This window comes from Pseudonaja textilis, chromosome 4 (assembly GCF_049901715.1).
Source record: "Pseudonaja textilis isolate UNSWEBS1 chromosome 4, rPseTex1.2, whole genome shotgun sequence".
Lineage (NCBI taxonomy): Eukaryota > Metazoa > Chordata > Lepidosauria > Squamata > Elapidae > Pseudonaja > Pseudonaja textilis.
Window position 1 is genome coordinate 64,309,147 of NC_141993.1, and position 15,284 is coordinate 64,324,430.

General features: G+C 35.2%; 1 protein-coding gene across 2 annotated transcripts in view; it reads right to left on the reverse strand.

The window, feature by feature from the left end:
* Nucleotides 1-1,634: 1,634 nt before the first annotated feature.
* GK5 (glycerol kinase 5) overlaps nt 1,635-15,284 on the reverse strand; it is a 33,999-nt gene continuing 20,349 nt past the window's right edge. For both annotated transcript variants that reach the window (XM_026701564.2, XM_087933279.1), the window contains 10 exons: nt 14,813-14,874; nt 14,655-14,728; nt 13,884-13,944; nt 11,246-11,372; nt 9,919-10,023; nt 8,487-8,581; nt 7,685-7,788; nt 6,346-6,405; nt 3,534-3,667; nt 1,635-2,641 (listed from right to left, as the gene is read on the reverse strand). In XM_026701564.2, coding sequence (XP_026557349.1) covers nt 2,487-2,641; nt 3,534-3,667; nt 6,346-6,405; nt 7,685-7,788; nt 8,487-8,581; nt 9,919-10,023; nt 11,246-11,372; nt 13,884-13,944; nt 14,655-14,728; nt 14,813-14,874 — 977 coding nt within the window. In that variant the 3' untranslated portion in view covers nt 1,635-2,486. The remainder of the gene's footprint in view (nt 2,642-3,533; nt 3,668-6,345; nt 6,406-7,684; nt 7,789-8,486; nt 8,582-9,918; nt 10,024-11,245; nt 11,373-13,883; nt 13,945-14,654; nt 14,729-14,812; nt 14,875-15,284) is intronic.

The following is a 15,284-nucleotide window of genomic DNA, read 5'->3' on the forward strand; positions in this document are numbered from 1 at the left end:
TGGCCTAACCACAGCAATCTGGAAATTACTACAGAAAGCAATATGTTGATATGTATTATTTCCCAAATATTCTACTTTCAATATTTTATATACTGCATAGAGATAGTGATTGCTATAAAATTTTTAAGTTCTGAAGTATCAGGTACTGAAATGTATAGTGCAGGAAAAGTAACAATGAGATCTGCTTTGGGTTTATAATGAGTAAAAAAACGCATCTATTTTTACTTTTAAACATCAAATATTTGAATAAACACATGCAAGAGAAGCTTCTTTCATTTCTGTTTAAATTTAAAGTTAAGATTCTAAAAACTTAACTTTTAAAAGGTATATATACCAAGATTTTTCCCTATCTCTTAGATCAGAATATCAAGAATATCAAAGTTTACTGGACAATATTGACTATGCTGGTCCTATCAGCAAATCCTAAATTCTTCACATAGATAGAAGGCAGCTGACCAATTTCCAATTAAGCAATTTAGAAAGTTCAGATTTTACCATTTTTAAAATTATAATAAATTAATGCCATAATTGCAAGGGTGAGTCAATTCACATAATAATTTAGTGGTCTTTGTATTCTAATGTTTGAAACATCATTTGGCAAGTAGTTGTTTTTGACATCATGTTTCACTTTTAACTTACTAGTTTTTACTGTAAAGAAGACATCTTAAAATTAACAAAAAGCTTTTACTATTTTTCTCTCTAGTCTAGACAGTCAGTTTCCAATCTTAGAACCAATTTATCTGTATGGATGCATCTTTGTCTTTTGGGGATGGAGTAGGAGGAGATAATACCAATAAATATATTTCTACCAAAAGGAGACGATTTATAGTAGAAAACAGAAGTACCGTATATACTCGAGTATAAGCCGAGTTTTTCAGCACATTTTTTGTTGAAAAAAAACAACCCCTTGGTTTATATTCGAGTGAGATTCCCTTCTGAAAAAAAAAATGGTGTGGAGCTCCGGAGCTGGGCAGCCGCTTCCCTGCTTCCCTGTTTCCTTTGCAACTTGTAAGCATGGGGGTAATCGGAAGCAGAAAAGTTCTTGCATGAGGATATATTCTTTTTCCTTTTTTTAAACTGTTTTTAGGGGGGGAAAAAAGACCTACCGTCATGTGAGAATGCTCAGACACGAAATCTACCTGCCCGAAAATAAGTGTGTGTGTGTGTGTGGGGGATTTTAACAGAGGGAAGACGTAGGGAGAAGGCAAAAGCGACGGAAGATCCTTCAGGGAAAACTGAGGGGGAGACTCACCCTTAGTCCAGATGAGCCCCCTTCCCTGCCCCTAAGGAAGTAGAGGCAGCCAGCAAGGGCAGGCAAGCCCCACTTTGTGGAATCCGTCCGTCCTCGCTCCCACCCACCCACCCAAAGCCACGAAGTCCCCCAATCGCGCAGCCCAGAATCGCCCTCCCTGGGATTTTGCATTTGCAAGGTGCAAAGCGGCAGCGGCGGATCGCGCGTGCTGGAAAGGGCTTGACTGTATTCCGGAGAGAGAGAGAGAGAGAGAGATCATAAGAACAGCTCTTGCTTTTTTCTTGCAAGGGAGAGAGTGACTCCTGCCTCCCACTGTCATCATCATCTTCTTCTTTTGGGTTAGTGAATCAATTAAACCTTTCATGATAGTGAGATCGTTCCCCAAATTTCCCTTAAATCAGGGAAGAAATCAGAAACAAACCTTTGGACTGAGAATAAGCCTGTTCCTATGATGCCATTTTTGTTCACTGCAGTGTGAAAAGTCTGAAAAAACACACTTCTTTTTCTTCATCTTCTTGTTCCCTATTTACTGGTCTCTTTCAAAGAGGAAATTGTGAACATCAAACTTATTCTCAACTGCCCTAGTGAAAGTTTTAATTAGATAATAATTCCCTCCCGGTGGCATTTTTTAATGCCAAGAGTGAATGAAGTTAACTTGCAATTGAGTATGCCATGTTAATTCATGCCATCTTGACACTACTGAAAGCAACATGCCTTTTTAGTTATATTTCATAGAAGTATCTATTTTTCATAGAGGTATCTATTTTTATTTTTGAAATTTACCAGTAGCTGCTGCATTTCCCACCCTAGGCTTATACTCGAGTCAATAAGTTTTCCCAGTTTTTTGTGATAAAATTAGGTGCCTCGGCTTATATTTGGGTCGGCTTATACTCGAGTATATACGGTATGTGGTATGCTCCTGTCTATTGGGAAATAATTTTTTGATACAATCTTAATCTAGATTTTTCCATATGAAATCTCCTAGGTTGGTATCTGAACATTCCCTATATATATATATATTGATCTCATGAATAAAATCAAATATTATAAATTATCGTCGCTGAGAACACAACACTCACAAGAGACATTTAGTCTCTTGACTACTACCTGGGATTCACTACTATTCCAGGAGACTTTTTGTATTGCTTGAATATTGTCCGAGAAAAATAACTGCTTAAGTCTAAAGCAGAAATAAAGTAGTGAGGTATATTGTCCAACATGTAAATACTATTAATTACTGAGATGCCTGGCTATACCAAGAGAGAGAACGATAGACAGCTTTTATCCAGTTACTCATGGCAGGTTCATACTCCTTTGGCTCTCTTTGTGGCTTAAAAACTATGTCAGTTTGCCTGAATGTCTTCAGTTGTTCTTTGTCAGTCCAATATCCTAAAAAAAAACAACCAAAAAGATATAAAACAGTCATTCTCATGTTGACCATGATTCCTGTATTAAAACATGTATAGATCTTGTGTATAAATGTATAAATCTTGTATAAATCTTGTCTGAAGAATATCAACAACACAATGTTTGGAATATTTGGAATATCTTTCATATTACAGAATTAACTTGCAGAATAAATCTATTAAATAATAACATATAGATTTTTCAGCAGAATTATGGTTCTAGGATGTACAGGAAAGTGTTGCCATAAGTGAGATGATATTTTTTAATAGACTTATAATTGATTATGGTTGGAGCTTTCTGTTGATTTAATGTTTTGGGCACTCCCCAGTGTTCTGCTACAATACAGGCAGCTACGTAAGTATTTTTAAACAAACAAACAAAGAAACAAACAAACAGATGAATAGTATAGTCAACAGTAAGAGATGTACTACTGTAGCTTCTGTTCTACCTTGGTTTAAATGATTGCAAATTAATTTTTGAAAAGCAAAGTCACTACATAGGTTTCCTTGGCTGCTTCAGAGAAATCTGACTATGTAACTACAATAATTTGTGAATTGATAGAGGTAATCCTCAACTTATCACCAGTTCCTAAGCAACCACTCCAAGTTTTTGCTGACGCCCTCCAAAAGCGACTTATGACCCAGTTCTGAAATTATGGCCCTGTGGTCATTCATCCTTATGAGTGACTTTAGGGACTCTGCAGGCACCATCACCCCCTGCCCCACCTATCAGGGCTGACTTGATGGACTATAACAAAAACTATATAGCATACTCTTGAAAAAATATCATTATTATTTGCCTGTTTTGTATAACAAGATATAAATGACCATTTCTCTTGAAACAGATTTCCCCAGGTATTCAGAATAAAACATACCAATAGCAAGGCCTGCTAGAAAAGCTGCTCCAAGACAAGACATGTCTGTACTGTCAGGCTTGTTTATTGATTTATTGATTAAATCCGAAGTTATCTGCATCACAAAACTATTTTTACTGACGCCTCCGTCAGCTCTATAGAGTTGGGAGAGAGAGAAAATAAAATAAAATATTCAATATTCAAAACATATATATGTGTGTGTGTGTGTGTGTGTGTGTGTATGTATATATATATATATATGTGTGTGTGTGTGTGTGTGTGTGTGTGTATAATGTTTTCTGAGGTTTTCGCGGGTATTTGTATGTGGATCTTTGGTTATTCAGGTTTTCTCCCGTGTAAAATTGGAAGTATCTAGGCAACCAAAATCCAAGACAGAGAACAAGAGAACAGCAAATCCCTCCTCCCATATATAAAAGGCACTACAGACAAAATCAGCAAGATCCTCCAAAAACACAACATTAAGACAGCATTCTACACAAACAGAAAAATATCCACCATCCTAAGAAATCCTAAAGACAAAATTGAGTTAGAAAACCAAGGAGTATACGAAATCCCTTGCACAGCCTGTCCCACCACATACATCGGACAAACTAACAGAAGAATAAGTGCACGCATTGAAGAACACAAGAACTCAATCAAAAAAGAAGAACCGACCTCTTCCCTGGTCCAGCACCTTAAAGCCAGAGGACATGAGATTGACTTTAAAAATACTGGAACTATCGCCAAAACCAAACACTTCAACAACAGAATAATCAGAGAAGCCATACAGATAGAAAAACGCCCACAGAGCATGAATAAACGAGATGATACCTCCCGCCTACCAGCCATTTGGAAACCCGCCCTCATTAACAAACGAGTATCTAACATGAAGAATGACACCAGACCCACACCCACGAGGGCCACACAAGATGCTACCACCACACTTCCACGTAGAAAGCAGACTCACACCCACACAGAAGATGAGACACGACCACGGACCAGAAGCCGTACCGCAGCTGCATCACTACCCGCTTCAAACCCCTCCAACCCATACATGAAGTGAACTGACGCCCACCATGAAGATGTGGCATGACCACAAATGCGAAGCCAAACAACAGGATCACAGCTCACCAGCTCAAATCCCCCAGCAACTAAGACTAACCTGAGCACAAACAAGCCCCCACCTGAACAGAACACCTCCCCAGCCAATCAGAACAGTCAACCCCTCTACCAATCAGGACACAGCCAAACCCCCAACCAATGAGAACACACCCCCACCCAATCAGAACACAGCTAAGCCCCCACCCCATCAAGTCACACCCCCACTAGCAGTTAAAAGGAAGAAGCAGCTGCAATCTCACATTACTCCGAGAAGCACAAAGCCGAAGACACAAGCCTGAAGATGATGAATGAGACTTCATCGAAATGTCGCCTAGATACTTACAATTTTACGCGGGAGAAAACCTGAATAACCAAAGATCCACAAACACACACACACACACACAAATATATATACTACTATGATATAAGTAACTAATGGTATTGCTTATTAGGTTTTTTAAAATTCTAAATAAAACTGAGTGTAATTATGAAGAGACTGAGATTTTCCATGTTTGGAAAATGTTTAGTACTGAAGAACCTGATTTGGAACTTTTAATAACTGTATAAGATCCAGTTATGATAAAATTCACAAGTTTTCTGAAAATTAAGTAGAAAATTAAGTAATTCAATCGACCAGTGCAGGAATATTCAACATGGTTTTGACAGGATAATATTCTTTCTGAAATTTCCAGGTTGACAGTGATACTGAAGTCAGCATTACTATTGGTTGGATTTATCAGCATATCAAAAGGCATCTCTCTGTCAAGAGATACAGCATTCTTGTACTTACAGTCTTAGAATACTGCAAACATATAATGTTGCTATGTGTAACATGGCAACATGGCAATGCTTTGAAGAGTGTCTAACTCAATCTAGTTGAAAAAAGGATAGCTAAGTGACATGGAAGCAAATATGATGCATGTTGTAATATGTAGAAATGCTTAATGTAAGCCATGAATGTAATACAAGGGTGTCAAATTCAAGGCCCGGGGCCCGGATCTGGCCCAGGGGGTGCTTAGATCTGGTATGCGGGGCCATCCTATAAACAGTGAAGGACCAGCCCACAGTGCCTCTGTCACTGTCACAGCTCGGGAAGGCTGTGCATGCTCCTCCCAAGCTCTATTTTTGCTGGCAAAGGGTGGCAGGAGGCCATTGCAGCTGAAAGTGGAGCTCACAAGGGCCACAGCAGCACACAGGAGCCCATTTTTTTCTGGAAAAGCACTTTGGCCACCACCCAACCTAAGTGACAAGCTGGCCAGACTCACCCTGGCCACCCCGGAACCCCAAGTTCAAATACAAACCTGATGCGGTCCTTGATGAAATTGAATTTGACACCCCTGTGTTCTAATGTGTACTTTATGCTGATAAAATGTACCATTCTTAAAAGTAACGTTAACTACTTTCTATTTCATAGTTTGTACCTACAAGATTACCAAGCAAATCTTATATTTCCAAAAAATAAAATAGAAAAAAGTGATTTGACAAGTGATTTGACAACTGTACACAAATGCTATTAAGAGACTAACAATAACTCTATAAATAAATAATTCTACAGGCTGCTAGAAATCTTTTGATCAGGAGCTTACAGCAAGAAATGGCTCCAAAACAAAATTACACTGGCTCTAACTTAATTATTGGGCCCTAAAGTTCATGCACAAAACTTATTTAACATATAAATTCATATTAAATGTTCATATTCATGTTCAATATTTTGGATACAATATAAACATACCGAATGGACATAGCTGGAATGCTCAACTCTGTTGTAATGGTATCGTACAGCTGTTTGTTTCTTGAAAAAATAGATGGAGAGGGAGAAATTCAATAAAGTTGTGATATACTAAGTAACAATTACATTAGAAGCATAAAGTGTCATAAGGAACAACAATCAATCAAAATTAGCTAGACGTTTAAACATGTTTATAACGGAGTTAAAATTAACTACAATAAAATAAATTAGACTGCTTAATAAACTAAGAGCTCTAGTTTATTAAGCTATAGTTTTTATTAAGCTATTGAGCTATAGTTTTTTTTCTTTTATAACATTTTAGGATTTTTTTGCCCATAAGATTAAAGCAGTATACATCAGGTATTCAACAAAACCCCAGAAAATAAATCATAAGCAGGATAGATACTAAGGGTCAACAAGTTAATTAAATTGTTTTGTATCATTTTAAAGACAGAAAAAATAATGAGAATTCCAATGATCCTAATATAGAGCTATTACTACAAAAGTCTAAAAACTAATAACAATATATTCCTAGTCTATCCACAGTCATTTTATCAGATAACCACTTTTCCAAGTTAGAATATATGAATTCAGTTTTTTGTCTTATGCTTTATATGACAAAGGCAGAGGTGATAATTAAGATGGCTATATTTAATATAAAGTAGCTTTCTCAGTAATAAAATATTTAAGCATTTTTGCATCTCCTAACTGATAGCAGTGATCATGCATTTTCTCATTTGCCAACAAAAGGTAATATAAATAATGTAAAGCCATAGTATACATTTTTGTTACTCAAGTTGAATTTAAAATTTAATCAGCAAGGAACAAAGCAAAATAAATCCCATCTATCTAATCTATTGTTTTAAATCTTGTAGAGAGCCAAAAATGAAATACAAATGGAGAAGCGGATTTGAACATGAGGAGAAAATACAGGATACTGGAAAGAAATGTGCATAAAAAGCAACTGTCAAAAAAAGTCATTGGAATGAACAAGGGTTTGAGCTTGTATAGCTTGTAAGCCCTGGGATATAATGATAGGGATTCATTTTCTTATATGGATGTGTTTGTATTTTAAGGGAGCAGAGTTGCCTTCCCTTGACATGAACAAGTTTATTCCAAGAAGAAATCCAACAGTACAGAGGTATTACAATGGAAACTGATACATTGTACATTTATCTTGGTAATTTTTTGAAAAACTATGTGTTCTGAACAAAACAGAAACTAAATGTGATTGGTTGTAATGACTGCTGATATGCAGCTACTGTTGCCTATATACACAAATGGAACAAGGAGGGCATACTGAGAACAGGGCCAACGATGTTGAGAGGGCACATCCATGTACCTGAAAGCGATGGATTCCAACACAGCTCGAACAAGATGTTTTTTGGTAGTAGTAGGTGTGATCCCCATAAAAGAAGTACATGCGTAAGGATCATTCACAGGTATCTGAAATGAAAGAGATATTAAAACAAAATATGCAGGGATATGTTCTAAAGACAATTGTTCAAGAAAGGACTGAAATATTAGGGAAAAGAATAACTTACAGGTGACAATAAGAGGCAGCATAGTAAGAAGAAAATTGAAAGAGCAGTAAGCAATCTATAAGCAACGATAATTCAGAATGTAATTTTATTTACCTTGAAAATCACTTATTGTAGAACATACTGAAAGTTGAATAAAGTATATACAACTAGTCCTTGATGTACAATCACAACTGAGCACAAAATTTCCATTGCTAAACAAGGCAGTTGTTAAGTGAGTTCAGCCTCATTTTGCTAACTTTTTTGCCACAATTTTTAAGCACTTCTTAAATGACTCATGCAGTTGTTAAGTGAATCTGGCTTTCTCCACTGACTTTGCTTGTTGGAAGCTGGCTGGGAAGTTTACAAATGGTGATCACATGATCAAGGGACACTGCAACTGTCATAAATACCAGTAAATGCCAGTTGCCAAACACCCAAGATTTGATCATGGGGATGCTGAAATGGTCTAAGTGTCAAAACTGATCATAAGTCACTTTTTTCAGTGCTGTCATAACTTTAAACAGTCACTAATGAATGGTTGTAAATCAAGGACTATCTGTAATTCATACTTGAAAGAAAAACAGTCACTGAGGTAAATAAACTAAAGACAATATTTTTTACCTGCAAACCACTAAAAGATGGAACAAAACAAACTCCTCCCGAATTTACTAGGCTATGTGCCATTTGTGATGTCTCTTCAACATTGTCAAAAAGTTCTGTGTAAGCACACAAAATATGAATTAATATGTATCAACAACTCTCAAAATTCTATACAATTAACCCCAAGAAAATGTATGTCCTTTCTGCTTCTTTAGGTATGATGATTACCTCAGTTATCTTTTCAGTACACATAGTCCTAGACATAAAACCATTTAGTGACCGTTCAGTTATAAGGGCACTAAAAAAAAGTAATTTATGACTATTTTTCACATTTATGAGCGTTGCAGCATCCCCAATGGTCAAAATTCGGGCACTTTGCAACTGGCAGGTATTTATGACAGTTGCACTGTCCTGGAGTCATGTAATCACCATTTGTAACCTTTCCAGCCAGCTTCCAACAAGCAAAGTCAGTGGGAAAATCTAGATTTGCTTAATGACTGTATGACTCACTTAATAATTACAGTGACTTTACAAATGTGGCAAAAAAAGGTCGCAAAAAGGGGCAAAATTCACTTACCAACTGTCTTGCTTAGCAATGGAAATTTTGGGCTCAATTGTGATGATAAGATTGAGGACTACCTGTATTGGAAAATATTCTAGCATTTCAAGTGTTGGGCACCTCTTTATAATAAAGTAATTTAAACGGCTCTTTCCGTTTCTCAAAAAAAGTGAGTGATGTGTTTTTTCTTACTGTCCTGAGGAAGGAAACTGTTAAATGCTATTCTATCTTCTCGCTATTGGCATTGTTTGCATATTCATCAGGAGTAGTTGAATGAACAAATGGAAATAAGGAAGAACAGCAGAAAAGCATACTTCTTATGTTTGTGCCAGAGGAAATGGAATAGTTGGACAGTTATGGCATAACAAATTAGTATTGCATTTATATATAAGTAGCATAGAGCTAGATACGAACTTCTTTCAATGCAGAATGTCTGATACTGTGGAAGACATTATTCCTAAGCATGCAATCTACCACTTGAAATGCAATATAGATGCAAATGCCATGGTAAAATCTTGCAAATCTTTTACTGCTTGGTGATAAAAGTACACATCTTTTGGGGTCAGAGAGTTTTTAAATCTAAAAATATATTTCTTCTAGCATACAGGCAATATTACCAATAGCATAAATTTACTTTTCACGTCATGTGGTTTTAAAATATAAAATGCAAGCTTTTAAATACTGCATTTATATTTCTTTTATCTGGTATTTCATTTGGCATTAGATAATAAAGTAAAAAAGAACTGATATAATTTACATCTTCAGAATTATTCAAAGGAAAAAAGACAGTTTTCCTTATCCATTCACATAAAAACCAGTAACATATTTAGATGCAATGTTTTTTACTTTATCATTCATAGGCTTAAATAATTCAACTTCAATACTTAAACTCACCTAAGCCCTGAATCCATTTGATAGCATTTCCAGTATCAGAAGCATTGCCTTCAGCTAAGTAGGTGATCTCATTCCCAATTTTCCAACCAACCAATGGATACAAGCCTTGAAATAACAAAACATAAATTTTCAATATTATGCCACAATAGACCCGTTATATTCATTAGAAAAGGATTCAGTGCAAAACCTTCAACAATGGAAGACATGCTAATGTTCACCAAATTCCCCTACAACCTCTGGAAATATAACCAGAGAATTAAGACTCCGTACAAGGGATAGAAGAATATTTAAGGAGTTCTTCCCTTCTTCCACACTTCAATTTTATGTCCTTTTTTGTGGCAATCATAAAGCAAATGTGGCAGTTTTGTCAAAAATTGAACGTATTTTGTAAAACATATTGTAAATGGCAGTCGCATGACCACAGGACACAGTAAATGGCCATAAATGCAGCTATGTTGCCAAGCACCTAAAGTTTGGTCACATGACTTCTGAGGGGGCCCAACTGTTAGAACTTCGAATCCAGATCCTAAGTCCCCCTTTTTGGGTAAGTTGTAACTTTAAACAATAGTTAAGCAACTGGTCATAAGTCAAGAATTATCTGTTGGTTATATTAATAGGGAAACTAGTGATTTATTGCATAGCATAGCAATAAGCTACAATCAAATCTATTTTTTTCATTGTTATATGCTCTTCCACTGTTTGAATAATGTGGGAACACATTTATATGAGGTCTCCTAAACATAGAACTCTTTGGTGAAGCTTATTCAAATAACATTTTTATAAAATTTTTATAATGTTTATACTCCAGGATGAATTGAAACTTCTACATCCAGTCTTTTCCATAAAGAAGTATTTCTTACTTTGTTGTTGCTTTTTTCCTTCTTATGACCAAGTGAAAGCTATAAATGCACTTAACCTGTATCAGTTGGAACAAAAAAGTACTTCTAGGAATTATTAGAATTATATTTTGAGATTTATTTTTACTAGCATAAATAATGGTGGTGGTGGTGGTAGGGGAACCTGAGAAAATATGTAGTTGGGAATCGAGTTTTTCAGAAATGATTTCCTTTTCTAAAACTTTAGTTATCTATGTCCTATGACTAAAATACATTTTTGATTACTAATTGATAAATAATTAATAGACTTAATTATATTAACCATTTTAATTCTAATAAAATTGTATAAAATTAAAATAAATGTAAAATTAAATTTAAATTAACATATAATTTATTACATAAAGCATTGAATTTAAATATTTTTATTTCACACAAAAAAAACTTTGCTGTGTCCACAATTGTTCTTGCCAACCAGAAACATACAAACACACCTTTCTTAGATACATGAATGTTGTTTCCAGTATTAATATCCCAAAAGGTACCAGTTCCCATGGTGAGTTTTATGTCACCTGTATCAAAACAGCACTGTCCGAACATGGCTGCCTGCTGGTCTGCTGCCTACAAATAAAAATCAGACAGCGAGGTATCAACAGCTACTCTAGAAATCAAACATTTGAACATTGAGAAGTGCATTATAACTTTACTGTATTGAATAGCTAATGTGTCAAGCTTAAAAAATAAGAAAAGCAATAAAATGGAAAGAAGACATGTACTTTTCTATTTCATTATTCAGATAAATAACGTTAATAGGTTACTGTCTGCTTATCTGTCTATCCATGTTTGTTTTTAAAAAAATTATTTAAGGTAGCATCAGAATTTGGTATCACTGTTGTGAAGAAGATAAATTATTAGAAAAATACGAGTGTGACAGCAAATTAGAAACATAAAAAGAAACAAAGAAGGAATGTGTATTAATCAAATAGACACACAGAGAGGTGGCCTCGGATGTCTAGCTAACAATAAGTTTTATCAAAAAAAATTCTATGGCAATCTAATGACATGTTTCTTTTTCTAAAACAATGATTCTTTCTTGAAGATAGTAACAATAGAAGCGCAGGAAATAACTGCGATGTTTCTTTTTCTAAAAATATGTGAATATGTATGCTTACATCACCTATTATTTATGCATATGTATGTATGTATGTATGTACATTTCTCCTTCCTGAAATGTATGAGTACATCCTTTGTCTGTAGGAATCTCTCTCAATATTCTTTGGAGGAGGTTCCTCCAATGTACACTGTTAAAAAAATAAATACTGCAGCATGTCTCGATTATTTTCTTTGGGTCCTGCATTTTGATTCCACATTGTACAGCCATCAAAGTGATAATACTGGCAGAACGTCTTACAGATGCTGGCTCTGGGTTATATATACTTCATATTTCATTTCCAATTTTCCATACATTCTTAGTAAACTACATCCAGCTATGTTTTAGTTTCTCACAAAGTCCTTATCCTAGCATAGCCTCTGGCGCATTGTGGGGCAAATTGGAAGAATAATTAAATCCAGCTGGCTGCTGCAGATGGGTTAGGGCCATTGAGACAGGAGAGGATAGAGACAACAGCTTCTTCCAATCCATTGTATTATGGGACAAAGTTTACCAGACTCAGGGAACAAAGAGGCATTTTATTATCTGAGCTGGAATTCTAACAAGGATATTATTATTATTATACATTTTGTAAAATAAAGTATTATGTGTGGGAGGAAAAGATATTGAATGTATTTACAAAAACATGACAGTTAGGCTTGATTACTATACTCTTTTCTATTCATTTTAAAACAATTTAGGGACTAGGAGTACATCAATAGCAATGCTATTTATTTCTCTCTTCACGCACAACTTAAGGAACTTTGCTAAGAAAACAGTACTTGTTCATCTATGTTACATTTTAGATACAAACAGAAAAAGGAAGAAATAGTTGACAAAACCATAATCAGTAGTATTACATAGCTTATACTCATTTTTTAATTTATAAAAGGTTACAGTTGGTTCTCTTACCCATCTCCCTGACATATTAAACTTGACATAGAGATGATAAACAAGTCAAAAATAGTTTGAGAAATATTTAGAGGTAGTCCTTGCAATTGACTCCACAATTTCAGTTGTAAGTCATGATGATCCTAAAGCAGGTCATCAGTTGACCATATCTGATGTTACAACCATTTTTATGGCAGCTGTTAAGCAAACATGTCAGTTGTAAAGCAAATACCATGGTTGTTTGCTAGGGCAGTTTTTGATCAAAATCTGAAATAAATAAGTTTCTGGGGAAAAACATTGTAAATCAGTCAAGTGACCACAGGGTACTACAAATGGCCATAAATGTAGGCTGGTTGACAAATGTCCAAAATGCAGTCACATGACTGCAGTGTGCCTGTGTATGTTGCTCAGATGTCAGAACTTTAAAACTGGGTCCTAAATCATTTTTAGGGGTTCATAAGTTGAGCACTACCATTGTATTATGATGTAATGTCAGGATTACGTTCTGGCTAGGTTCCAGTCTGAGAGCATAAAAAAGGTATGCCAGATGTATTGAATATAATTATTATTAAACGAATTATGGCCCTAGATAAATCTTGCCCAAATAATATATGTGAATCATATTCAGGCTTAAATTTGGCTCTCAAAGCATCCAAGAGGTATAAATATTTAGAACATAATATTGTGCAATTTTAAGTTCTTTAAAAAGAGCTTCTCATTAATAGTTAATTCACTGAAATAGAAGATTTCAAAACTGGACTGCTTAGTTTTTAAGGAGGATTAAATAGCATTATCTTGACAATAAAATGAGATTTACAAATCTAAATGCAGTTATTGTACAAATCCATTTGTGCATACTGATTCTTCCACTCCCTTTCTTCCAATCAGCTTATCCTGACATTTAAGAACAGAATTAATTGAATGCAAAAGGTTTCAAATAAGTTAATTTGAATCTTCAAGAGTAGATTAAGCTCAGATTTAGCTTTTACTTTGAATCTTTCTTCTAGAAATTTAAGGATGAGTAAGTTTTACTAAACACCAACTGAATTTAAATATATCCAAGTCAAAGAGAAAAAAGGTTCTATATTTACCAAAGCTGCTATTGCAATAGGTACTCCAAATATTTCAGTATCAACTAATCCAAAAATGTGGCTTAAAATAAAGATAAATGAAGTTAGTGCTTCCAACTTATTCAATACATTTACAGTAAATGAACTAACTAAATAGAGAAAAATGGTCATATCTATTCTAAACAGAACTTTGGTGTTTCATATTTATATTTCAACTATTTCATATTTACATTTCAACTATATAACTCATGACCCATTGTGTTACCATTTCAGAAATATTTCTTTATCTAAACAGAGAAACAGAAAGACCATGGGTGGGCCAAACAATCAGTGGAGTGGAAGCGATATCCAATTTTTTTCTGGCTTCTCCACTGAGTTTCCTTGCGGAAAGATGGCATCTAGCATCAGAAATCTTCCTTCCCTCCCTCCTTTCCTTCCCAGCAGGTAGATAACAGGTATTGCACAGGGAAGAGAGGGAGCATGGTGCAAGTGCAAAGGGATTGTCGCTACAACAGAATTGTGGAAAGCTGTCAGGGAACTTTGAAATTGAGGATCACGTAACTGGGCTGATCATAGCAATGCTGTGGTGACAATGAAGCAGGCAAAACTTCCCCAAATTTTAGGAGTCCCAGGTCCCAGCATTCTGTAAGCTAGCCTATTTGAGGTACCTTGGTTGAAAAAGATTTTGCCCTAAAAGTTACAGACATGAGAGCATTAACAGTACATAGATAATTCCTTTGACATTTATGCCTTCATTTGGAAAAAGTAAAAAATATGTTAAATAAAACTTACCTAGTGTCCTCTATTGGAGGGAAAAGCGATATTGGAATGGAAAGTAGCTTGCTAAAAAGGTCACTCCACTGCAGCTGAAATCACATGCATATTAAAAATAAAAATAAAAACAATGCAAAGACAAACCATAACAACATGGGAGAAGGAACTAGTCATACCTTAAACGGATCAAAAAATGCAGTGGTACTGGCATTTGAATAATCTGTAGCATACACTGCACCTAGAATATACAATCAGATATTGAAAAATAAAACAAAAAGCAATTCTAATACAACATGGAAATTACAATTTGGTGATTGATCTCCTGAATAATGTATCAGTCACATATTTCTTAATTATAAAACCAGGATTGCCTCCTTCCAAGAGGTTATTTTAATTATCTTGTAATATAGAACTGAAGTTGTTCTATTAACACTATTGTCACCATTCCCTTTATTGGAGCACCTGATCTTCTATACAGTGCACAAGTATAAAAGCAACCAATCTCACATGGACCATGACTGTAAAATTGTGCATGTGGAAGACTTTCCCTGCCTCCAAGTGAAAAGACCTGTAGGGCAAAAAGTTCCATTAGTAGCTATTACTGTTTCTTTGCAATGTCCTTGTCAGCGGAGGACTGAGAATCAGATA